The sequence below is a fragment of the Anser brachyrhynchus genome (assembly GCF_964034855.1).
Source record: "Anser brachyrhynchus genome assembly, chromosome: 1".
NCBI lineage: Eukaryota > Metazoa > Chordata > Aves > Anseriformes > Anatidae > Anser > Anser brachyrhynchus.
The window spans coordinates 186532562-186559367 of NC_137694.1; the positions used below are offsets into that span (position 1 = coordinate 186532562).

The window sequence follows — 26806 nt, forward strand, 5'->3', positions numbered from 1 at the left end:
CAGTACTGAAAAACCTACTCAAAGATAGACAAATCTTAAATGTAAAAGGAGAGGAAATCTACGTAAGCAGATGTCTCATAGCTAGTGTGTTTCCTATATCCTTACCAAACAAGACACGCAATATGACATAGATCCCTGCACAGGACCAGATCACAGAATAGTCAAGTCCAAAATCTCACCAGATTCCTCAAAGGAAAATGCAAAAACCCCTGTTGCTGCTTCTGGAATAACAGCCCTCAGATCCATCCTTAGTTCAAGCAGCAGGAGATCAGCCTCCATTTCAAATCACGAAAGGTTAGGACTACATGAAGAACAGACAGAACTGCCACATGCAGGGCTCCAGACTGCTTCACCTAAATCGTTAGGAAAACAGATGTTCCCCCATGCTTTCTGTAACAAAATCTTGACGACAGTTGCTCTGACATGTAATATATCACAAGGCCCTAATTCTGCCAATGTCATTTTTGGAATAGCATACTTTGAAGTTTAGTGCTTTTGTGCACATACAGACACACACACACAGCTGACTGAAAATTACAGCTTCCTATTAAAAGATGAAGAGACTATATACCATAAAATGAATAACTCAATTTATCAGAGATGCTGAAACCACTCCATTGGCCATTGAGAAACAACAGATAAAGCAAGGCTTCCCATCACTAGGCCTATGCATATTTTTCAGTTTTACACATTACGGCTTGATGGTGGTGTTGGCTACAAAAGGCAGAAGAAAAACAAAAAGTTAGCTTTCATGTTGCCAGAAAAATTATTTTACGGGGAAGTGAAAACAGTGTGTGAACATCTGTTTCTCCCAGACATCAAGAGCATTAATAAAATGTTTAATTATGGATACAGTGTGAGATACATTGCTTCCTAATCTGCATTTTTAATTTTCTGTATAGCCCTCCCTTCGCCCACCCCCCCCAAAAAAAAGCATGAATTAATAAAATGCATAATTCAGATTTATTTAATCATTGCATAACATTTTACTCCCAGACTTGTGAAGTTCACAGTCATTGTCCTCTTTTTTTGTCAGCAGCATGCTTTGCACCTTTGGTGCAAAAAGAAGAAATCTATTTCACCACCTCAGCTATTTTCTGTGATCTGACAGTACGTATGTCAAATCATTCTTCTGATTCTGGGCAACATATAGCTGCTATCTAATGTTCTGAGCTGAACAAACAGCATCTCAACATTGTAAGCAATGTGTGAATAACTAGAGTAGTGTGATGCCCAGCTTTACTGTGACCTGTCACAGCAGGCACACATTTAGCTATATATGACCCAAGAGAAAAGCTTTGTTGCCACTAGTCTTTGAAGAGCCAGGTATTTTCCTGGTAGTACTCTCTTCTGACCATTTTCGTCAATTTACTTCTTGTAATGCTGAATTAACAAACTGAACTTTCACTTGACTTAAGCCAGCCCATCATCTGCCTGCCTAGTTCCAACACAGCTATATCCATCACAGCAGACCCTCCAAGGGCACTTCAACCCCTCTCCAGAAAACTTAGCCTTGGCCTGAAGAGCATGCTTGTAGCATCTCTGACAGCAGGAATGTTAAATCTGGGGTCACCTAAGATGGACTAGGCTTTCTGTGCTTACAGAAAATGCGACTTAGGGAGAACACATTTCATGACTACACACATGCAAAGGACTGCTCAGAGGGAAATGCAATAAAAATTCATGCTCAAGGTGGCTGCAGCCTGGCAAACGGCCAAAACCAATTCACAGCTGATATCTGGATCTCCGCCTTTATCTTCGAAAGGGTCCGGCCTCTTCCTTCCCAGGGCCATACAGCCAGGTAAATCCAATCCTTATTTGGGAGTGTGGTGCTCCAGATGAGAGCCCCTCGGGAGCCAGCTGCCTTTTCCAGCTGTTTCACACCCATCTGCTGTCTAGGCTGCTATGTGTATAACCTCTGCTCGTACTTGAGGTCTATCAACATTGTGCATACACGCCAAAGGCGGTTCTTGCACCTCAAAAAACTGCCAGTTCACTCAGAGGTCAGTAGCCAGCACAATTTCAAAAGCTGTAATACCAGCTGTTATTACCATTTCCTCACTTTGCTTGAGGACAAATTGTCTTCAAAGCATTACGGGGTTTGAAGGCAGAAAAAAAAAAAAAAAAGGCAAAAAAAAGCTAATCGACTACAAGTAAGATTTTCTACTCATCTAACACATTTTTTTTTACTATTATAAGCAGTGCAATAATTTAATATTCAGTTGTATGCACACAACAGTGATTTATTGTGCTTCCACCAGTGTTTCGGGGGCTGCTGACTAAAAGCACTGTGTCTACACAGCATGATTCCCATCAGATGTTTAACCAGGTTACTGTCATACTGGCACTTGGTGTATGTCAGTCAAGTTCATTTATATACCAGCAAGTGGTTCTGGAGAATTTTGGCATATTTTATTTATAGCCTCACATACCCCATGTTTGCTAACTTTTGCGGATCAGTTTGGGATCCCTCAATGACTTTACTGTTGGATGAGGTTTTAAATAACTTCGATATATATATACACACTCATACACATAAATATATACATAGACAATATATACATATTGCCTAGCTGATTTAAAACATTTATTTGTAATTAAAGAATAAAAAAGGTGAGATTTGGAGAAAGTGATTTTTGTGAAGACATAAATTAAGCAAGTGCACGGTGGTTGTTTCAATTGAAATCTCTAAACATACAGCTCACCACAAACCAAGTTACCATTTGCAAATGAGGGTGAAGACTGTCACAGAATAAACACAAGGTCTAATTTTTGCAGATTCAGGTCACGCAAAAGCAGCTTACTTCTACAGCTACAGGTGAGCAACTGAGATTCAGTCCTCTATCCATGCAAATTCTGACATAAAGCAAAAGTACAGGGGCTTATATCCACTTTCAGCCAATAAAACCTGCTTTGTAAGAGAGCCCGATATGGCAGAGGGAATCTGTGCAGAAGGAAACTTTGTCACTGTGGATGTGCCCATGTTTCTGATAACTCCAGAACATGTAGCCAGGCAGCTTCGACTTGCATCTGTTCAGCTCATCCCTCTCTCCTGTGATGCTACTGTGTCCTTAATCAATACTTAGGCCTAATGAGGGCTGCTTCCTCAAGACAATGTTGGTAAAAGGAGCCGAGGGAACGGCATGGAGCTGGGACAGGGGAGGGTCAGGCTGGGTGTTAGGGAAAGGTTCTGCACCCAGAGGGTGGTCGGTCACTGGGACAGGCTCCCCAGGGCAGTGGTCATGGCACGGAGCCTGCTGGAGTTCAAGACGTGTTTGGACAATGTTCTCAGACATAGGGTCTGATTTTTGGGTGGTCCTGTGTGGAGCCAGGAGTTGGACTCAATGGTCCTTGTGTGTCCCTTCCAACTCAGGATATTCTATGATTCTATAAAAGAGGTTATTTAGGCCTGTTGCTAGAAAATGCTGAACTACTGAAAATGCTGAGCTCTCTACTGACTGAGATAAATTATATACTTTTTTCTCTTTAGGAGGCATCCTCTCAAGCGATCTATATAAACTACTTGCAGCTTATGCTCTTACAGGTACAAAAAAAAAAGTCTATCATCTCATGACTTACATCTTCTCAAGATTAACCTGTGTTTCAGCAGTCTTTCAGCTAATTTAATTAATCTATTTCTACATTCTGATTAAACCACTTGTTTAAGAAGGAACCAAACTGAAGTAGGAGAGCTCTGAGACGAAGAATTATATGTTGTTCCTATTCTTCTTTAGGAATCCACTGAAGGCCACTATTTTGATTTTTTGCATTTTTTCCTATTTGTTTGAAGGATGAGACCAATATTTATTTCACAGAATCATGGAAAAAAAAATTAGTCTTGAAGGCATCTCTGAAGGTCATCTAGTCCAACTCTCTGCTCAAAGCACAGCCAGTTTTGAAGCTACACCAAGTTGTCCAGCTGAGTTCTGCACACCCTGATGATGGAGGATACACAGCCTGCCTGGACAAAATGTGCCGGTGTCTAACCACCTGCATGCTTAACAAAAAAGAGAGAGACTTCATACTGACTTGTAACACTGTTTAAAAAAGTATCCGAGTACTACTTTTCTTCATAAAACTGTTCTTCAATTACTTTTAAGTCTTGCATGTACTCACATAATTCAGTATCATCTTGTTACCTGAGCCCAACCTATCACCTCTACCAGCCCTAACCTCGTATGCCACCCTCATCGTTTGCGTGCCACTTCGTACTCTAACAAATGTCATCCTCATCATTGCTTGAAGAGAGGAACTCCCTGCTTTACGCACAGCTCCTCTCTCCTCCGGGTCGTTCTGTGTTTCCTGCCAGTAGGAAGAGAGTGAAGAGCAGGTAGGCCAGAGGTTGAATTCCCTGATAATTTTTGCACTGGAAACTACGACATGCAACAAATTTCTAGAGAAACCTCAGAGCTAAACAGGGGTGAGAGGCAAAACCATCTTCCAGGACTGTGCTGGATGCGGCTGCCGCTCACTAAATACATAGTTTACCATGAATTTCACATGGCCTGCGGTCCTGATTGTGTCAGAGGTTGATTCACAATCAGCACAGACATAGCCAAATGAATAGTTTTTTGACGGTATACAGGCCCCAGAACAAGTCAAGTGGAGAGCTGTGCTCTAGCACACACACCACCACCTTTGCTAGAGTTAACACGGCCTACAATTTTTTAGTGTGAAATTCACACAGAAAGCACTTGAGACTTTTAGCACCGTGACTGTGAGAGGGACAGACAAATACTGTGCTGCTGGGTTATAACCACAAACACCAGCAGCAGTTTCACTGAGGGGCTCGCTGCGGGAAGGCAGGTGCCAGGTGCCAGCTGCTGCGGCGGAGCACGGACACGGCCTCCCTCTGCCACAGCAGCCACCACGGCGGCCGGGGGCAGGTGCCGAGGCCCTGCCGTGCCGGGCTCGGAGCCTCCACACGGAGCCTCCCACAGCCGGGAGCCACCGCCCCAGCGGGGCACGGCGGGGCCCGCCCCGAGCCGGGGGCGGAGCGGGCGCTGCCGCCGGGGCCTGGAGGCCGCGGCGGGGCTCGGCGGGCACAGCCTGGCGCGGTGAGGGCGGCGGTGGCGGAGCTGGGCCCTGCCCGGCGGGACGGGACGGGGCTCGGGGTGGCGGCGGTGGTGGGGCCGGGCGGCTGCTGTCCCCTCACGGGAGCAGGGCTGCGAAAACATCGGGCCGTCGCCGTGGGCCCGGGTCGCTGCTGCGGGGGGTGGCAGTGCCCTGCCTCCGTCCCTCCCTCCTTGCTTCTCTCCCTCCATCCCAGCCCCGCCGTGTGGGGAGCTGCTGGGGTGAGGGCCCAGCGGGAGGGCCGGGCTGGGCTGAGGTAGGTACGGTAATTAATGGTAATTAACCATTGTAAAGTGTCTCGGTGTGGAAGCGAGGGGTTATTTGTCAAAATTCACGGACCTGCTCTGCGTGTTCTGTCTCTTTTGAAAGATTCCTGTCAGCTTGGTTGAAATAGAAGCGGCTCTTCTCTCTTGAAAACAAACAGGGGCGTTTCTGTCTGCGTGCGGAGAATCTGTTGGCAGTGACGGGCCTGCTCCTGATGTAAAGTATTAAGTAGCCATCTCACGTCACCCTTATTTTTCTGTCATGTCGTCAGGATCACAGCCCACAGAATGCTCCAGATAGTGGCGATGTCTTTGTACGTGATGGCAGAGGAAAGGTAGGGTGCTGGGCGGCACAGCTGTGTGAGGAGGGCACATGTCTGCCCCGCTGGTTTTTCAATTCTCTGTTCAGAGGTGTGCCAAGTGGGCACCTCAGAGCCTAACAGCTCGGCGCTGGAGCCCTGCGGCAGAAGGACAGACCAAGGAGCCAGGAACGAAGTCCGTGCTTCTGGGCAAAACCGGCTTGAGACAGCAGCAGTATGGAAACGAGGGAAATGAGACCTGTTAGCTGCATGCATGTAGGTGCTGGGATACCGGCCTGAAAAAATGACCTACGTTGAAACGTCGGGTGATGGGAGTCTACTGAAGTCGTCAGTAATTTTAAAAGAGTAAGAATTACCATGTTAGATCAGATCACCGACTCTCTTTACATATTATCTAGTCTTAAGTGCTTAAATACCATCTGTAAGCCACCACTGAATGAAAAATTTAAGGGCTACTTTAAAAAAACTAATTTAAATAGAAGGGGAAAAAAAAGCAAAGTTGATAAGCTAGTACCTGGTTTATATTAGTTGGAATCCTTTATGACATTTGCGTTAAATCAATATGTTTCAAAAATCTCAAAAGTTACTGATATTTTAGTTGCTCCCTACAGAAATAAGGTTTAAATAATTCTGTCTGCATTGTAGTTCTCCTTCGTTGTCTTCATCTCTGAAATCAGTGGCTGATAGAAAAACAGCTGACCTATAGGAAGACCTCCTGGATTAAGGGGTTTGTTCTGGTGTTTTTTTTTTTTTTCCCTCCGTTATCCCCACCTCCAAGTTTCAAATGCAGGGAGTTGAGAAGAGTGTTCTACCTCTGTCAGTCAGGATATTTAATCCTCTTAATAAGCTTTAGGCTTCATGCCTTTTTGCAGTAAGATCCACAACAGAACTGGTTTTTTTTTTCTTTATTTTTTAAATGAAGTAGGATTTGCTGCTTTAGAGGAGGGATTGCCTGCTAAATAGCTGAGATGTTAGCTTACAATGTCAAACTGAACCCAAATTTCCCTGTTGCCCTGTAGCATTCCATGGTCAAGTCACTTAGCACCCCGGAGTACATCTGTACTGATGACTGAGAAAGGGCTGAGGAATGAGTTCAAGCCCTGGATTGATCTGTGATTATCTGCAGTGCCCGTTAGCTCTTCTCTTAGCTGTTTTGGACCAGCGTTGTCTAAGTTGCTCTATATCTTACTTAGCACTAAGAAGCACGGATCTGGGCCAGTTTGCACATCCAGCCGTTGGACCAGAGGTTGGTTTCTGGTGCTGTTGTATTTAGCAATGTATATCTTGCCATTCTTTCCAGCTTTAAAACAGAGGGAATAACTCTACGTTGTACAGGAATGGATTACAGATAAATATTAAAACATGCAGGACACTTAAATACGGTATTGAAATCATACACTGAAAATGATAATGACCAAGGGTAAGGATCTTCCTTGAATATGATCATTTAACTACTTCAGTTTTCTGTTTCAGAGGATATTTCCTCTTGTGCTGTAAGGGAGCAACCCAGCTGGTTTATTTACTTTAGTACATCAGCCATTATTTCGTGTTAATTTTAATAAATAACAATGAATTAAATTCAGCCCTTCAGGCTGACTTTTAGTTATCCTGTGTTAAAATCTACTGTGAATTCCTTCCTCAGTTTCCAAGCTCCCTGTCACCCAAATGCATGGTTTGGCAGTAACTGTGCTGTACGTGTTGCACAAATTGGGGATATTTTGAACAATCAGAGCCGAGTTAACAACACTCCTGCTCTTCTGAATCACTGATCCTGCTTTTGTATCTCTGCCACACATGGCCATGCACTGCTGCCATGTACACACTGGGCTTGCTGACATCTCTGTTTCCTTACAGATTTTTTTTAGTGTTAATAAAGAATGAGCTTTAGCAAGAATGGTGTTCTTGACAGTACAATGAGCATACCATGAATAGAAAATTAACTCGCTATTAAACAGAAATGCAGCTATGACTTTGGGATTTTTCATGATGTCACTTCTTGTTTTACACTAAAATTGTGAGCAAAAGAATTATGTAAAATCTGGATAATAGCTTGTTCTTAGCCTCCCAAGAAAACCAGATCAGAACACAGGGGACAAAGTAGACAGTGGTACTGCAGTTTTGTTCACCCAAATAGTTTACTTAAAGCTTTAAGAAGGGGCTTGTTACAGAACTGGATTGACAGGCACTAAAAATGTCAAAATTCTAGATTTTGCTCCTGAAAAAGTAAGCTGTGATGTTAGGTTAAACTCTGACTTTTTTTTCCTCTTTTAAATATTTTCTGAGTAGGAGCTTAAAATAATTTTTCGATTAAGTTCTTCACTGTTAAGGTGTCTTCCTTTTAAGAAGAGTATAAAGATGAAAAAATGGGTCTTTCATTAGTAAATACAGGTGTTCACACAAGACGATGTGGTTTAGGATTCTTTAGGTATTTTTGCTAGCAAATGATTTGACTATGCCTACCTTTAATTATTCTGTATACTTGGTTAATGTCTATATTTTTCCATTATGTGGAAATTTAACCAGTGCATATCTTAGGAGTGATGCAGAGACATAAGCATGGTTGTCCCGGATCACGAAGTCTACGTAACCGTGTCACATATCTTTCATGTAAGGATAAAGCTCTGTCCGCGAAGGTGTTAGTTCTTCCCAGTTACTTTCATTCCAATTGCTTGCACTTGTCCTGGTCAGAGGCACGCTTATAGCTTCTAATCTTTATGCCTCGGTGGTAATTAAATGCACATTTGTTCTTATGCCAGTGTTCTTCAGCCTAAATCAAAGAGATCAAGCCTAGTGACAGCAGGGCAGTAGCCAGCCAGAGAACCTGCTCCAGCCCAGGATTCATTTTTCTGCTGCATGACAGGGAACGGGCAGCAAGGCTGGTGGCTTGTGACCTGCTCCACGCGGGCTGCCTTCTCCAGCCCTCCCTGTAATGCTCCTGGCTAAAACGTGCACGGCTCGTCTCGCACAGAGCAGGATTGTGTCACTCACAGAGGTAACAGGTGCCTTGCGGACTGCCTGACACTTCTGTCACGTGCCTGCAGGTGCGTCATTCGCACAAGTGCCCTCTGCTTTTGGTCGTAAAGGATGTGGGAGTAGAGCACAGCACGCAGTCTTTGCCTCTTCAGGATGTTTTTATGACCTTCGCTTGTGAAGTTTGTTTGTCTTTGCTGGAGGAGAAGGAAAATTTTGAGCCTGCTTTTGTTTTATTGACAGTTTGCGCAAACCAGTAAAAGCCGTTAAATAAATGAAGGCACTGTTTCAGGATTTTATTAAGAGTGTGCATTTCAATAGTTCTTTTCTTCTTTCCTGACTTACATTCTTCATTTCATCCAGGATATTTATAGAAACTAATCCAATCTCTTACCCTTTGCTTTATTAGCCTGATAAGCCAAACTTATTTTACTTTTTTCTGGAGTAATTGGTTCACCAGAAAATTTCAGTAACCTTCTGCACTCCTCTTCCTGTTCTGATGCAGTTTTCTTAAATGCTGCTCAGCACTGGTGGGGTCTCACCAGTTCTTGGTACAGTGGCATTAATGCTACTGTGTGTAATAGAAGGCTTTTTATTTTTACACTTCTAATTTTTTTACTTGCCTTTTTAATGTAACATGCAGTCATTGTGATAGACGAGTGTCTCTAGGTTTTTCTCCATTATTCCATATAGCTTATAGAAAAGAATTGTTGTTTCTACTGAAAATAAATGTTATTTCTTCTTTAAATAGTATCCATTTTTTGTTGTTGCCCATGATTATTACTCTCTTCTAGCATGATAACCCAATTTGTCTGAATTGACAATGGCTCTCAACACTGTGAGCAAAAAAATTTCACCGAAATTTTTTACATTGGGTGTTGTAAATATTGTCTTAGTCCAAGAACAAGTTGTATTTGTTGTATTTGGCCAAGTTCGGTTAAAACAGTGGCTTTGCACGTTTTGAAGTTCAAATGAATCCATCAGATTCGTTTTTGCTCTTTAGTTCAAGTATACATGGGGCTGTTTGAGGAATATATTCTAAAAAACAAACAGAATCTACAACCTTTGGTATGTATCAGTACTTCGAGTTCTTGTCTCCTGGGGAGGAAGGAAGGGAAAACACCAATGTTCTTTCTCCTGTGGTAAACGCTCTAAAGGAAGTATTTCCTTGTATTCATGTTATAAAGCACAGCTTTAACCGTCCAAAATATTACTTCCCAGTTCTGTGTGTTGATGTTAGTTGAAGACTATCAGGATTTGTTTAAATCTGCTGAGTGCTTTTCCTTCATTTTTTTAAATAAAAATGTACAGAGTTTGTGAGTTCAGCCTTTATTTAAGTAGACAAGCTGTTAACTGAATTTTTTAATACCTTAGGGGTTTGGGAGGAAAACGTTCTTGAAAGTTAAGTTAGATTTATGTATTCTTCTCCACTGTTCGTTACTGATCTTAATACTTTTTAAGATGGAACGTTTAACATCAGGCATGTCTGTATTCTTCTAATGCTCAAGTTCTTAAGAAATAAATGTGATGTGATGGTTATGGAGTTAACTTCTGTGTGGACTGGGAGTCATATAGTCCAAATCTAAAGGTTAATAGGAGAAAACTGCAATATATCAGGATTTGTACCAAGCAACTAGATAGCTTTCTGTTAATACACAGAGTGTGATCATCATTAGAAGCCAATGAGAAGACACTTCATTATAAGGTAAACTTCGTTTGACTTCATCTGTGAATACTCTTACTAACTTCTATTCCAATTTGCAGTGATGGAACAACTGCAGAATCCAGTTATGGAAGAAGATGCCAATATTAAAGCTATTAACGAAGAGTACAGGAAAGCCTTTATCTTTATCAATAAAGGCCTGAGTACAGATGAACTGGGTCAGAAGGAAGAGGCAAGAAATTACTATAAGCAAGGACTTGAGCACTTGCTCCGAGGAGTCAGCATTCCATCGCAGGGGCCTGCATGCGTGGGACCCCAGTGGGAGTCTGCCAGGCAAATGCAACAAAAGATGAAGGAGACTCTCCAAAATGTTCATGCTCGACTCGGCACTCTAGAACAAAACGTCCCCCCTGTACCAGCAAGTCCTGCTGCAGTGGATGCCCCTGCTGCGGTGCCCAAGCTGTACCCCTCGATTCCTTCCACGGAAAAGCCAGAAAGACCTCCCGCACCTACTGCTCTGTTTGTACCGAGCCAGCCACCTGCGGCAGATGGAAGAGCTGCACCTGTGAGCCAGGGGCAAATTCCAGCTATGAGTCCATCATCTGCAAAACCTCTGTGTCTGCCAAATGAAGCACCTCCTGCCTATACTCCTCAAGCAACCAACGGCCATTTTACTGTGTCTTACGGCACAGACTCCGGGGAGTTTTCTTCCGTAGGTGAGGACTACTACAAGAAGTGTACTCAGCCACCTCCCGTTGAAAATCTGGGAGTGGATGCAGATGAGCTGATCTTGATTCCCCAAGGAGTGCAGATATTCTTTGTGACTCCTGATGGGCAGGTCAGTGCTCCTTCCTATCCTGGCTACCTGCGCATTGTGAAGTTCTTGGATACGGACAGTGAGGTGGCCCAGAATCGTCCGCCTGCTTTTCTTCAGGTAACAGAAAGATAATTTCCTCCTTTAATTATGTTTCCAAAATGTCATAAAACTTTAAAGGGCAATCTTCCTAAGTTCTTGCTTTTGTGAGTCTAAAAATGTGTGTGACAATACGAAGGATTTTACAGCTTTTCTGTGAATAAACACTTTTAGGGCTTTTCTGAGAAAACTACTCCAGTGTCTTCCCAAGGTTCTTGAGTGCCTACTGTTGAGGTGAATTCCATTTTCTAAAGGTTTAGCACTTCTTTTCATAAAATTAACTTTCCTCACATAGAGAAGAAATGTTAATTCACGTGCCAGAACATTTCAGTAAAAAGTGGGTTGATGCAGTATCCACTTCAGTCTCAACTAGTGTTAAAGTATTGCTGTTACCTTGGAGAGATGATAGTTTGGAATTTGAGGGCCCGTGTTAATGTGGATTCTGATCTCCAAATGCAGAAGATGTGTTACTTGGATTCTTTTATCATGCTTGCTTCATGCAGGCGTGTTCTGTAATGCACGTTGTGTTTCTGGTCCGGTTTCTAACTTTGGATCTCCTCGATTGGCGGCTGGAAGTCTCAGCAGCAAAGGGGAAGCTCTGAAAAACAAACAGTTCCTGGTTTGGGTTCTACAGGTGCACCTGCTCCTGTGTTCGCAATCTTCAGCAGCAGGCCAGTGACAGCCGTACAGTCTTTATCCTTTTACGGAGCCCTGTCCTGAGATGGACAGGGAGCTAGAGGCGCTGGGACTCCTGATTTCTTTGTAGGGCACTAGGCCTCAAGACAAGGCTTCGGCCAAGAGGCTACCAGCCTGAATTCCAGTCCCCTGGAAATCAGTATTTTCTCTGTATTAGACTCTCAGGACTAATCAAGAATGGTGTTTCCACAGTCATGTAGGTTTTTCAATTGGTTGTGGGATTAATTTTTTTGTTGTTTCTTTGTTTTCTCAAGATGCCTAAGGCTTTTTTTATTTTTCTTATTAAACGGTATGGAAAATCAAGTTTGTAGTGCTAATCAGTGCATTGTCTGTCTTGTAAAAATAAAAGAATCCTATAATTCCTTCAAGTACTTATCTTTTCTAGGTTTGTGACTGGTTGTATCCTCTAATGAGTGGTCAGTCTCCTGTTCTGTGCTGCAATACCGGGGTCTACATGTTCCCTGACACCATGTCCCAGACACCGGGGTCGTATGTGGGAGTGGTGTTGTCTTCTGAACTCCCAGCAGCTGACCGAGAGCTGTTTGAGGATCTGTTAAAACAGATGTCTGACCTTCGACTCCAGGTAAAGTCCCAGGCTGCCTTTTTTGAACTGATAATGAAAGGTGGAAGTGATCGATGCCAGCTTATATTTAATGTGTGTCTTGCTGGTAAGCTCACCAGTGAGAAATAAAGTAGCCAAGATTAAGCATGCCTAGTAATGTAACTGTAGGCTTGGTGAGGTAGGAGTGTAGAAATTTTTAAAATAAAGCGTTGCAAGCACAGAGGGGAATGGGAAACCATTTTGTATATTTTCACTTTTTTTTTTTCTCAAAGGTCCTCAAATGTTTTTTTCAGGAGAAAGTATGATTTTTTTTTCCTGTGGGCGCACACACATGCACCCGCTCTGCGTAGGTTTGATGACACCATTCCTGGAATAATGTACACAAATGCAATTACAGTTCAAAACTGTTAAGCAGCTTCAAAGAGGGCATTTGAAAATAGCAAGTGCCTCAAAAAATCCCCCTTCAAATGGGATCTCAAAATAGATTAATCTGGTACCTTATTGCAGTAAGATATTAAAGGAGAACATAGGAAAAAAAAAACAAAAATATAATCTAACAAAGATGCAATAAGATACAGTGCCTGAAAACGTGGAAAACGTTGCTTTAAGAGCTCTGAGCACCATTTCACAAAGAATGGTAATCAATAACCACTTAATAGCTGATAGCAAGCTTATATCTGTTCACGAAAGATGCCATCTGGTTGAATCACCGACATCTGAAAGCGGTGACGGTGAGGGACCAGTTGGCTGCGTGCCATGTGGGCAGAGTTCTGTTGCAAATCCTGTTGAGTTCAGCAGGAGGCCACTAATTTTTACTTAAAAGGGAAAAGTACTACAGAACTATGTGATGTTTCACTGCAGGACTTACTGGATAAATCCTGTAATCTTGCCTGCATAGAAGTAGTTCTTATTGGATATCACATTAGTCCCTTAATTGTCCTAAAACTCTGTGTTTTTGTTAATGTTCCCTGATGTGATATCACAGGTGCCAGGATCCCATGAGAGAGTAGGGTTACCTTCACAGCTCCCAGCAACAGACAGAGCGCATTTTGAAGATAAGTTAAAACAGATGTCTGGCCACAAAGTCCAGGTAAATCCCAGGACAGTGATTCTAAAAATTTGATAGTAAGAAAAAAAAAAAAAGTCACTGAAATACAGTTTAAAACTGTTGAGATTCCAAACTTGATTGACAGCAGCGTTTTATTTTGTTTTTTTGTTTTGTTTTTGTTTTTAATTGATTTGAGGGATTTCTTTAATTGTATGTGCGTATTGAGGTTATTTTTCCTGCCCAGCCCCCAAAGTGTTTTGATCACTTGCTAAGGACATTTCTTGAAGATGAGATTTTACACTGCTGCTGAGCAGTAACTGATGTACTGCAAGTCAGCGATACATTGTTAACCTTTTGGGTAGTGACTTACTAAGACTTTATCTCTTTTTCCCTGTTACTGTTCTTGGTTTTGTTTTTTTACTGAAACAGTCATCTTTGTGCAGTACCCTATATTTTTATATCCAGTAAATACTTCAGGGGAATCTAACAATTCCATGCATTCTCAAATATGATTCTGTATCATGCATTCTGTTCATAGGTTTCATCTACAAATGCTTTCATATAGACTTCTGGACAAAACATTTTTCTTTCTATCCCTTGCTAACTAGCATTGTTTTCAATCACTGAAATGTTTATTTTGGCTTTTACATTGCAAAAGTACTAAAAATAGAATCCTAACCAAGGCTTAAATCCCTTGCATCTCTTTCTGCCTTTTTTAGTTAAAATTTAATTATACATTGTCTGTGAACTGTGTAAAGTGGTGTTACGCTTTTTAGAAACACTAACCAGACTGTGGTGGTGATTGCTGTGTTTGAATGATTAATGTCTACTCAAGAAACTGGAGTTCGACATGAAATTGCACAGAGCCTCTCTGCCCAACTTTAAGTGTGGAGCAGTGTCACGCACAGCTTGGCATGTTCCTTGGCTGTGCCAGTCTGCAGAAGCATCAACAGCGTGGGGAATGAATAATCTCCTTTATTTTTGGATTTGAGAAAAAAGGATGAGGAGCAAACAACCAAAACAGTTGCATTCTTTTAGGGCAGCTGGATTCTCTGAGTAAAGATTCCCATACTGAATCACAGCAGAGTTGACTTCCCTCTGAGGAGATTAAATAAAAGATAAAAAGACTTGCCCATCTATTTTATGCTAGCTAACGTGTACTGTAGGCTATGCCTACTTAGTTGACTATATGGCCTTGTTGGCAAGCAAATCTTCTCATTGTAACTGGATGAAGGCAGTGTAGAGTGTGCAAAAGTAATTGAATTCACAGGAACACACAGAATTTCCTTTTTTTTTTTTTGTTAACGAATCTTAATGACCTAAAGCAGAAATCTTGATGATATCTTGCAAAGTGGATTCTCAGATGTTTGTTTTCATTTGCCAGCCTTCAGAAGCCTCTAGTGATGTGATTAATTTGCCTCAGACTGTACATATCCAACCACAACCAGAAGGAGGAGAAAATCAGAAAGAATTGCCAGAATGGAGCGAGAAAGTCGCCCATGGAATCTTGTCAGGTACTGTTGTAATAAGAGGATTACACTGAATAGAAACCTCTGCAAGTAATATGTAAACATAAAAATATGAAAAATGATGTTTTCACCTCAGTGCCTCTGTGCAAGTAAGATTTGAGCGGTCAGAAATAGTTATTCACTGCTTCCAATTATAATAATGTGAAGGATACTTTGGTGTGCTTTATAAAAACAGTATGGAATTTGAATCCCCTGCCAACAGTCTTGCTCGTTGCAAATGGGTTAGACTCCTAATACGACAACGTAAATTAGATATTGCCCTATGTGACTCAAACCACCATGGTAGCACAGTTTTATTTGTGTGAGCAGTTATATTAAAGCATGTATCTATTGTGGTTTCTGCTGATAAACAGTTCTTGTCCTCTGAGAAGCTGTGGAATACACAAATGACCAACTGACTGGAATAAATATGAATCTGCTAGAATGGCAAGTGGGCTGGGTGATACGTTTTCAGAATGTTAATAGTATTGAGATGTGCAGTTTTATCACTTCTGACCCTGCTGGGACCTGGATGTCTATTTAAAAAACAAAAACAAAGCAAACAAACAAACAAAACCTGAGTATCTGTGTGTTAAGCTGACATCTGGATGAGGAATGGTTGTACTAGACCTAATAAAATGAGTTGGGAAAATGTAGGTGGTGTAGGAGCAGAAGTCATTTCAGGAATTCGTACTGGCCCAGTGAGGGAAGAGTATAATTGCAGATTGTAATCAGGAATGTTTCTAAGGTCAGTGTTGGAAAGGCAGAGGAGGGAAAGCTGTGGGAATTCTAGTCTGTGAAACTCTGTATGTCTTTAGAATAACAATTTTTGCCTCGAAGGTGCATCTTGGGTAAGCTGGGGCCTAATAAAAGGAGCAGAATACACCGGTAAAGCTATTCACAAAGGAGCTTCCAAACTGCGAGAACACATACAACCCGAAGAAAAACCTCTGGAAGTCAACCCAACTGTGGCAAAGGGGCTTCATGTAGCAAAACAGGCTACTGGAGGAGCTGTGAAAGTCAGCCAGTTCTTAGGTAACATGTTCCACTTCATAGTATATTGTATTTATGCCTTAAGAGTAAATATTTTGTAAAATGAGCTGGTTTCTTTAGCCAGGGAACTAGAGGAGGGACTGACCTGCTGAAATATGGAGAATAGTTGTTTGTACCTGGTTATCTGCTATGTGAGATGTGCTTTAGGAATAATTTTTATTGGATGGCCTTGAGGCATCTTTTTCTTTACTAAAAAGGACAGTCTATATAGCAGAGCATTTCTGCAGTCTTAAGTTTGGCAGGGTTTTGCAACTTTTTCTAGGTTTTAGTTCAGAATGGTCTCTTTTTCTTCTTAAGTTAATAACCATGTATATTAAAAACCGTGCTATCGGTAGTGACTAACATATATTGCACCAGTACAGCGCGTGTGTTTGCATAGTTGTAAATACATACACCTGGAAACAAATCTATTGACTATGTATAGTCTTTCAAATAGAAATGGCTTGGTGCTCAGTGGCGCTTGGTAATCATAGCAGCTCTCAGTAAGTTCATTCTGTTGTTTATTTGTATCAGTGTTTATATTTAGTGTCTAATGACTCAACTAAGTTAAAAAGTAAGTAGTGCTGGATGTTACATAACTACTTTGGAGAGCTGGAATGATTCTAAGAAAGGGTTCTCCAGAAGACAAGAAAGGAAAACATCTTGTTCCCCATCTGCAAGTTGGGGGTAACAAAGCCATGGAAACAATTTTTTTTTTGAAATTAGAATGTGCGACAAATATATGTTTATTTTCTAGTGCTTTTAGCCACAAGACCAACCCTACTTGTTTCTTAGGAATTGGAGCTGTTCAGAATCTGAAAATTCCTCTCTATCAGTTGGATACTTAAGTGTGGATTAAAGTTTGTCTTCAGAATAAGCATATTTAAATAAAAGTAATATTTGAGACTTCTGTGAAGCATACTTTAATTAGGAGTAAGGACTTTTAAAGAAAGATTCTGTGTTCTAACTAAGTAATCTGCATGCAATTGTCTTACGTTAGTTGAGGGAGTGTGCTCTATAGCGAGCTGTGTTGGAAAGGAGCTGGCTCCGCATGTGAAGAAGCACGGCAGCAAATTAGTTCCAGAATCCCTTAAGAAGGACAAAGATGGCAAATCCACTTTTGATGGTGCTCTGGTAGTAGCAGCAAGTGGAGTTCAAGGTAACAAAAAATCTTTATGCTTTTTAATTGCATACTTTTCAGTGCATGTATATATATATATATATATTCAAATAATCTGTTCGTTTTTACAGGGTTTTCAACAGTGTGGCAAGGTTTAGAAAGTGCAGCTAAGTGCATTGCTAAAAGTGTTTCAACTGAGACTGTGAAAACTGTCAAATACAAGTAAGTTATTTTTTTATTGGTTTCCTCTTCTACAGTGCATTGTCATTGTGATTGCATACTGGTAAAAAAGCTCATGAAAGTGCAGGAAAGCTACCATAATACCCTAATTATACAGCACATGATAAGCTGCTAAGTACACAGTAACAAGTATCTCCTGTAAGTGAAAGTATGAAATGAGTGAATGCTTCTGGTTTAATATATATATTGTCTTTTAGAAGTATCACAGCTTCAGGCAGTGTTAATAAATATTGTTCAGATTTATATCGTTGTTCTCCAATGTGTCATTGGGGAGAGAGTAGCTGTTTTAAACGCCTCAACTCTCATCTTGAATTCATATAAACTTAGCTGAACTTGATGAAAAAATGAAAGAACTTATCAGCACCTGCTATCAGCAGGTCAGATTAAAGCAAGAAGATACAAAAGGAGAACTGCGTAAGGAAATCTAAGGCATAAATAGTGATAATAGGATGAAACAAAATGAGACATGGGGTTGGACTTGCAAAATATAGATGTTGCTACAGAAAAAGGTAATTGGATTGTGTTACTAAGATGATACAAAGACCAAAGTTGATAAGTCTGTGTACTTAAAGATGCTTCAGAGAATAGGGGAAGATACTGAAATAACTGCAGTATGTATGAAATGTAGCCCTCAAAAAAAAAATCAGTATTTGTAGTTGAACATGAAGAGTAAGCAAAAACATATAGGTTAAATGGAGCCAGTGATAAGCATAGCAAAAGAGATGTTAAAAAGGATTGCTGGAAGTGCATGCAAGCTACTAGCAGAGGGTAACAAGGTAAACATCAGCTTACAGTGTTGGGTCAATTGGCATTTGGTTCTGTTCTGATGCATCTCAAATAGGAGGCTAGATAGCAAGCTAACAGGGGTGCTTTATTGCTAACATTTGTTCTCTGTAGGGATGTCAGCAGGTATTGTACCAGTACTCTTTTTCATATAAATTCACATTAATGTTTTCTTTTAGATATAAAAATAGGAAATGCGGAGATCAGCAGGTGACAGACGCTAAGTGAAAAAAAGTAATTGCAAGTTGCAGTTAATACAATCTGAAATACTTGATAATTGAGGATTTCCTCCATCTTTAGACTCTATCCTATTGTATAAATGTATTAAAATTCTACACATCTTGTCTGTAAGCTGGTTTCTGTTTCAGTGACAAAAAGATTTCTTCCACTCCGGGTACTTTGGTGAACCAGCTAAATTCCCCTTACTGGAAACAAAGCTAAAGGAGCATCATTGTAGTCTCTCATAAGTCAACAAAAAATTCTGCTAAAATTTAGCTGCAATACCTTTGCTGATGCAATTATAAAAAGATGCTCATCCTATGTGTATGTTGATCAGAACTGGGGGAAAACATAGCTTCAGAAGTAATAGTTCTGCAAAAGTACCTTGCTACTAACCTACTGTATTATATAGCGGTATAAGTATTTGCAGTATTTGCATCTGCCCAACTTTTTTATTTTAAAAACGGCACAAATGATGCAATTGAGACAGGCAAAGGGAAAAATCAATTATCAAATATTTAAGAAATTATTAATCTGTCTGTGTTGCATAACCAGTAGTCTTACTATAATTTACTGATGTTATAGCAAAATGGCTTATGATACTCCTGAATGAAAATAACTAATCAAATTGACAAGTAGTGCTCTTCTGCTGTGAGATTAATTCTGTGATCTGCAAATCAGATGGTGGTGATTCAGAGCTGTCACTCTTAGAGAACTGAAAACAAGAACAAAACAAAAACGCTGATCCTTTTAATTTGGTTTCGTTGTTGGCTCACACCAATATGCCATGGCTGCTCTTTTAATAATGCGATAGATTTTTGGAACCTTTCATATCCTGGGCTTCTCTTTAGCATTATTTTGAGGTCCTCAAAGAATTTCTGGTTATAAGAAACCGAGGAAAATAGTAACTCCGCTAATTGCTGAGATTCTGGCATTGCAAGAAATGCTTCCCTTTGGCCTGGTTTGTCTGCTTACAGTGCTCTCTGGGGCAATGCTTGGCTGCCAGCAACAACTGGAGTTACTGCTCTCACTATACTTTTGCCCTTCTTCAGTATGCTCTCTCTACCTTTCTTCGCAGTTAAGTAATTAATTTCTGACTGCTGAGTTGCCCCCTAAACCGTAAAGAAGCTGGACCCACGGTCCAGTGAAGAGACCAGAGGTTTCTCACTCAGTAATTTTCAGCATATCCTCAAGATAGCTTTGAGTCTTTTGGGGTTTTGTATGACTATTTCTTTTTTCCTCTCCCTCTCCCCCTTCCCCTTTGCCATTGTATTGATTCCAGGTTACTTCAGGTAAGTTTTCACTGCACAAGGGAGTTTTTTGTAGGGACCCTGCCACCTCCAACATTATAAGCACAGCTGTGACAACAGTCCTCTGTCCCCAGGAGACCTGATAGACCATCTGGGTTAAACTGCTTGGGCACAGAGATGCACTACCTCAGTGTGACTGCTCTGGGGACTTCAAACCTGTGTGTCGTTCTTACACCAGACATAATGTTACATTATAGCATGGAGGCACAGGCAAGGGTGATCTAGGATGAGTACTAACCAAGCACTATTCTCGCAGTGGTGGTACCAGCCAACCGAAAAAAGATATGCCAGAGGTGACTACAGTCCCTTTTTCTGTAACAGCTGAGAAAGCAGGACAGTGTTTGCCCTCTCTCCTCAGTGCTGTCACCCATGGTATCACAGAATCATCTAGGTTGGAAGAGATCTCCAAGATCGTCTAGTCCAACCTCTGACCTAACACTAAGTACGGACTGAGGAGGCTGAACAGCTGCAGAGGTGGGCTTATTTGGGTATGAGGAGTTTTATTTAAGGAGTACTTAAAGGGCTTTTACGCACGGGCACACACACACAAGCACACAAAAGCCCTGTTTCTTATGGTTCTGTAGGCAAGCCTTCTATTCCTTTCTTCAAAACTAGAGAGGTAAAAGGAAGGCAGACTGGACAGTTTGATGAGGAAAAATGGCAGAAGCATACTGTCATCTTTAAAGAGAAATCTGCCTTATAGAAGAGCAGCCCTTACTTAAATGACCTGCTAATTTCTCATTTTACTCCTTCGACATTCAGGCTGTGTGCTTATTCTCTGTTCTCAGTAATGCTTAAATCCTTGCTTTTGAAAGAATTCTAGTGAAGAGAAAAATACGAAGTACACTTATCTGCAAATCTGCTGTCTTTCTTAAAAGGTATGGAGATGATGCTGGCCATGCTACTGACAACGCTGTGAATTCTGCAATCAACGTTGGTGTGACAGCATTTAACATTGACAATATTGGTATCAAAGCTGTTGTAAAGAGAACTGCAAAGGAAACTGGACATGCTGTGTTAGATGAGTATAAAGTATTGGATAAGGAGAAAAAAGATAAAAAGTGAAAACAATGAAATATTTCTCAAAGCCTTACGTTAGATATGAAACTTCCTACTTAAAAGTAACTACATTGCTAATCTGTGATTTAACGCCAATCATACTCTACTTTTCAAGCAACTGTTACTTAATTTGCAGTGGAAAATACAAAGGTATGGAAGGGCATTTTTGGAAGGAAAAATGAAAGTCTCCTTAATTGTCTTGTATTGATGCAGATTGATATGAGTTTTCAGTTGATAAACTTGCCTCTGTAAGCACTTTTTCAAAATATAGTATGGAACAATAGATTAATAGAGAAATGTTATGAATATTTTTGTAATACATTATATTTGTAAAGAAGGTGGTGATACTGAGCATATAGGATTACTAATTCTTATACAAGTATGGTTACTAGTTCTGTTTTTTTACTATCCTTAAGAGTTAGTTTTACTAAAACAGAGTGATCTTATTTAATATGCACTACTTAAATATTTTTGTGCTTTATTCTTTGCTTTGTAGAGAATTTCCCTTCTCAGCTACTAAACAGCTAATGTTTTCCAAAGTTCATATTAGAAGAAATGAAAGATGAACCTCAGGTAGCTAGGTAGTCATGTCCTTTAAAATTACTTTTTCTCCCTCCAGCATGTAAGCAGACCAAAGATATCAAGCATTTCTTCTAATAGAGGGTATTTATAGCTCGAGGGAAAAAAATGTATTCCCCAATTGACTCCATAAGGAGTAAGATTCCTTGAAATTGAGATTTTTTTTTTTGTATAAAGAGGATGCGTGTTTTTGCATAAATGAAAATATTTTTCCATAAAAAACATTATGTTGAGGTTACTAGAAGCTTCTATGCATTCTGTGCTTTGCAGCCAGTCCAGAAGAAATCCAGAGCATATATGTCACGGATCCCTAATGGAAGGCATTAGCTATTTGCTTCAACAAGTAGTTCTAACAGCATCTCTATTCTGTTGAATTCATAACTGCACAAGTTGACATCTCTTAAAAATGCCTGTTGTCATACCTTTTACTTAGGAGATGTGTGGAATAGAATAAATATTATGTAGCTTTTTCATCCCATTCCTATATCTTACTCCTAGTCCATATGCAAGTCTATCCCTTGAGATGACTTTATACTGCTAATTATTTATCAGTTCGTTACTGAGTTTTAAAGCTGCTATACATTCTAACTAATCTTGGCTGGACCTGCAACAAACAGAACACCATCAATTTACAAGTTGTCTCGATTTCATGTAATTGGAGAAAATAAGTATAAAAGGTTGTTAGCAAATTATATTTGTATCAGATTGGGGAAAAAAAAAGGCAGTAGCGACAAATGTCTGTTAGAATGATAATAAGTGCACATTTTGTGGTAGCTACTGTAGGTGTGTACTTGGGGTGAGAAATGTGAAACAAAGGCACTAACCACTTGAAGTGTAACTGTGATTCATGGAAATAAAGATAATTAAAATTGGTTCAACTGTGCTTGGCCTTCTTATGATGTAAAGTTACTGTATGGATCAGTGAGTGGAAGAGCTAATACTTGTGAAGTCATAAAAGAGCAGTGTTGGAGTATGTCTACAACTGAAACATGTTCATCAGTTAGAGCTTAAAATATTTCAAACCAAAAAGGCCCATCAAATGCACAGTATAACAATTTCCATTACTACAATCTGTCACTTGCCAGCAAGTGTAACCAATTTGAAGCTAATATAGATTTCATACTAGCAAAAGGATGTTTGTTAGGAATTGCTTTTGCAATAGGAATGTCTGTATTTGTATCCGCCTTCTTCCTGCCATTTGGGTCTTGTATATAGCTCATGCCCTCTAGTTTCATCTGTAAACTATTTAAACAACAGGTTGTATTAAAACAGTTAAAACTGAAGTGCTACAGTCTTCAGGAGACCAAGTTGTAGTATACGGGGAGGAGAGCGGAGGGAGACTGAATGCCATCGGTGTCAGGCAGGCATTGTCCTGTTTAACCTGCTGTCATTGTCTTCTTCACCTGTACTCAGTCTCTCAGTCTTTCAAATTTGTCTCAGGGCAGATTAAAGCCCCTCCCTCCCCCCTTTTTTTCTTCTTTTAAATAATGTCTAGCCCCTTTTACAGTTCTTAATGTGATATATCCATGATCTCCCCTTTTCATGGGGATCCAAAGTTTAGCCACTCACTGCGGAAAGTATTGTGCCATTGAACTCAACCTGCTCCAGCTGTCACTGCTTAGGCTCTGGGCAGCAAATCCGTAGGCTTCTCCTCAGTTCCTGTGCCATACAGAACAGCTTTCACATGCGTAACGTGTTATCTCAGCCCTTTCTTTTATACACTATATTAGCTCCCTAAGCCTCGTATCTTAGGTTTATTTTCTATTCCCAGCTTGGTTTTGCTTTCACTTTCAACGCTGACCATCTTTTGATGTACGGCAGTCTTACTAATGCCGTTTACTGAGTGAACTGCTACCAGATTACTTAATGCAGTGCTGTTTCCAAATCGGTTTCTTCAAAACCTTTTCTGCTACAATATTGGTCTTAAGTCTTGTATTGAGAAAATTACTTTTAATGACTGACCTCCATGTCATTTGAAGCTACTGCAGTCTCTGGAATCTTCGCCATTCTTTAGGTATAAACCACTGTTCTGCCCTCAACTGGATCTGTAATCCTTTAAAAAGAATTAGAAAAATAGCTTCCAACAAAACATGCTGACCAGGCTCGGTTATTCAGGACACCGTAGGATGGTATAGGTTGGAATGGACCTCCAGGTCTGTAGTCCAATCTCCTGCTCCGAAGAACCACAGCTGAAGTAGCACCACATCAGCTCACGTTATGAGTATCTTCAAGGATGGAGATTTCACAGCCTCTCTGGGAGACCTTTGCCATGTTTGACGCTGATGAAGATAAATATTTCTCCTTTAGATCGAGTCAAGATTTTTCATGCACACTTGTGCATACTGTTTATACTTATATTATAAATGTCTTACAAACTGAGCCTGGCTACTCATTTTTGTCTACAACCTCCTTTCAGGTAGCTGTTTACCACACAAAAGATCTACTGCCTTTTCTTCTCCAGGTTGAACAACGATCATGCCTGCCAACCAGCCTGACAGCCCATAGGATCTGTGTGGGAACACAAAGCTAAGCACTCCAGCGTGCAGTCCTGCAAGTGCTGGGTGGAATGAAAGAACCACCTCTGCCAATCTCCTAATTACGCTCTTGCTAGTGCCACCCAGGAAGCTGTTGGCTGGAAGGTGAATTGCTGGCTCCTGGTCAGCTTGGCCACCAGGAACCACCACGTCTTTTCCTGTGAAGCTGCATTCTAGTCACTGCCCCCAGCCTGTACTTCGTAGGACCTTGCCCTTGTGGTTTTTTTTTGGGATTTTATTCGGTTCCTTTCAGCACCCTGTCTCTCCGGCCTGTCCATCCCCTCCAAAAGGCAGTCCCACCTTCCTGCAGAGTGACTTCTCCCCTCAATTTGTTAAAAAGCAGCTAGCTTGCTGAAAGTGTTCCCTGCTTGTCTTCCAGGTTGTTAATAAAGAATGAAGTGGTACTGGCTCAGGTATTGATCCTGGAGTCAGGCAGTCATACTGCTGACCACCACACTTTAAGCCTAATGGCCCTGCCAGTTTTCCACCAACCTCATTTTTCAGTTATCCAATCCACATTTCATCAGCTTGACTATAAAGGTGATATGGGAGACTCTATCAAAGGCTTTGGTAAAATCAAAATACACAATAACCATTTGTTTCCCCTTGTCCACACAGCCAGTCATCTCTATACCCTATATATCAGTGCTATGAAAATAACTAAATGTATTTCTATGTCAAAATTAATTTGTCATAATCCAAATGTTTACCTTCAACAACTGGTCTACCTTGCTTTTAAGCAACCCTAGCTGTTTATTGCCTTCACGTAACCTGAAGATAAGTATTTAACTCTAAAATTATTTTCAAACCATATTGTGCTGACCAAGTTTCCTAACTTTTCTTGTGGTTACTAAAAATGCTAGTCTCAAAAGTAACATTACAAGCCTTAGAACAACAAAAATACATTTATAGGTATCCATATATCTAATTTTAACCTCTTTATTTGGGATAAAGAAATGGAGGAAATTACTGCAGTAATGGTAAAAATCTTAATGAAGCCCTAACCTACACGTACCTGACCTTGGTCCACAAGACACTTTGCTGTTCTCCTACACCAACTCCCAAACCATCTGGCAAAGCCCGTATTTAGACTTGCTGTCCTCTGCCAACCCAGCCAACTGGTGTGGTCTGGGCTCATCCTTACATGCACTCTGTGACCTAGTTCCTGAGATCTCACCTAGTTAGGACACTTCGTAATCCCTGAGTTGAGGCTGGGACCTGAAAGTATCCTGGAGAGGAGGTCAAAGAAGCGTCTCCTGGGGCAGACAGAGTACACTGTAGCCGGGATACAGCCCTCAGTTCCAGCGTGCTCTCTACTCTCAGACTTTCTTGTGATTCCAGGGCTCTTTCTGAGACATCTGAATATATCCTCCTGTTTGACAGCTCTTCACTAGGCTGGTTAAATTCTTGAACCAGATCTTACAATAGTTTTTCACAAAAGCTGATAACAAGAAAAATGGTTACTGGTTAGCACCCTTGCTGTTAAGATTTCACTGCTGCACGCAGTATACTGAATTATTATGAAAGCTAACCTAGGTCCAAGTCAATACTGAAATTACTGGTTTGGTATGGAATGTTTTCAATATGTATTTAGAAAAGGTATTATTCAGTAAATCCTGAAGGCAAAGTAAGCAGCAACATTTAAATGCAGTTACAGTACAGTATTTGTCTAAATTTTTGTTACCTGATTAGGTATCTCAGATAATTTTATATTCAATCCACAACTGAAGTGATAATTCACTGATTAAATAATAGCATAAATTATAACTAGGGACTGTCAAATATCACCTCCTGCCCTAATATGTATCAGATAAATGAAATTAAAATGACTTTTTCTTCTTACAGTCAGGCTTTTCACTCTCCAGTCTACCCTCATACAGGAGATCTTACTGGATCACTAATCCAGCCAGAAACTGTCTGCTTTTTTGGCTCTTTGCCTCCTGGTTTTCTGTTGGGTTAGATAGCAAATGGAATTGGCTCAGATTGACATGGTCCCAAACTGGCATAAGGCAAGCAGCAGGTATATGCAGCTGAACGTGAGGATCAGGACCAGGCCATTTCAGTATCAGCAAGGTGTCATGTTGGCCCATCCCAATGTCACCTTAGGGCCAAAATTCACATTTCACAACAAACATGAGCCAACGTTTGGATGCCAATGCTGATTTATGCTACAACAAACTAATGGTAATACATAACTTGTTTTAAACTTGGGAAGCAGTACATCCATTACCCAATAAGCTTTAGGGGTATCGCATATGGCTTGCTGATCATGCAGCAGAAGTAAATGAGAACCTAGAGCATTTGTTCTTTCATAGCATGGCAGTAAGGCAAAATTACAGCTCATCTTCCTGAGAAAGAGAATTGATAGTTTCATTAGTAAGCACTTGGTCCCACGAACTGGTGAGTTGATCCTTTGCATCAAGCGGTGCTTTTCTGAGCAGCTGGTGAGCTATTTCAGGTCACTAGCCAGCCAAAACCAAATGCTTTTTTTCCCAAGTTTCTCAGTTTTTATGGACTGTATGGGCTTGTCGAAGAGTTATTGAATGCCAGAGCTGACACTGAAGCAGACGGAGAAGGCGACAGGGAGACCAGCAGAGGTGATGCCACCCTTGCAGCACTAGGCCATTAGATCAATTCAGTGTACCTCATGAAGCTTTGCCTTAAGAAAGCTGAGGAGGCATCTGAAATCCCTTGCTTAAAAATCATCAACATCAAACATTTTTAAGCTTGAATCCAGGCCAATATAGGACACTGATTAAAATACTAGCCAACATATATTGACTCATTGGCTATATTGAACCGATTGGTGCCAGTTTAGACTGATTATTCCAAGATCTTCCATAATGTCTCGGGTTAGGCACTTGTAAACTGCGCACAGCACCGACTACAATTACTAAGGAAGCTGCAACAAGGG

The 26806-nt window shown here is 40.8% G+C and overlaps 1 protein-coding gene and 1 long non-coding RNA gene across 12 annotated transcripts; one reads left to right on the forward strand and one right to left on the reverse strand.

The window, feature by feature from the left end:
- Positions 1-4901: 4901 nt before the first annotated feature.
- On the forward strand, positions 4902-22230 carry SPART (spartin). 11 transcript variants are annotated; one of them, XM_080603022.1, is made up of 11 exons: positions 5011-5057; positions 5609-5671; positions 5746-6001; positions 10391-11223; positions 12284-12481; positions 14893-15022; positions 15857-16051; positions 17049-17207; positions 17300-17390; positions 18371-18425; positions 20599-22230. In XM_080603022.1, coding segments are annotated over exons 3-10 (1656 nt in total). In that variant the 5' UTR covers positions 5011-5057; positions 5609-5671; positions 5746-6000; the 3' UTR covers positions 18420-18425; positions 20599-22230. The 11 variants fall into 11 exon arrangements, with proteins under 11 accessions (XP_080459157.1, XP_080459149.1, XP_080459152.1 ...); XM_080603021.1 differs by lacking the exons at positions 5011-5057; positions 18371-18425 and adding exons at positions 6850-6902; positions 13446-13550 and having other exon boundaries at positions 5366-5671; XM_080603031.1 differs by lacking the exons at positions 5609-5671; positions 5746-6001 and adding an exon at positions 13446-13550 and having other exon boundaries at positions 4902-5057.
- LOC308199256 lies at positions 21276-26802 on the reverse strand. Its single transcript, XR_013954554.1, has 2 exons — positions 24908-26802; positions 21276-23637 (listed from the first exon to the last, which is right to left on the reverse strand). It is a non-coding gene; the product is annotated as an uncharacterized lncRNA (long non-coding RNA).
- Between the last annotated feature and the right edge of the window lie 4 nt (positions 26803-26806).

Bases quoted from the DNA above. Each gene is read 5' to 3' on its own strand.
- SPART (XM_080603021.1), top strand. From the start codon at position 5,940: ATGACCTACGTTGAAACGTCGGGTGATGGGAGTCTACTGAAGTCGTCA. The intron at 6,002-6,849 runs GTAAGAATTACC...TATCTTACTTAG, and splicing joins TCGTCAGTAATTTTAAAAGA to CACTAAGAAGCACGGATCTG. The intron at 12,482-13,445 runs GTAAAGTCCCAG...GTGATATCACAG, and splicing joins TGTCTGACCTTCGACTCCAG to GTGCCAGGATCCCATGAGAG.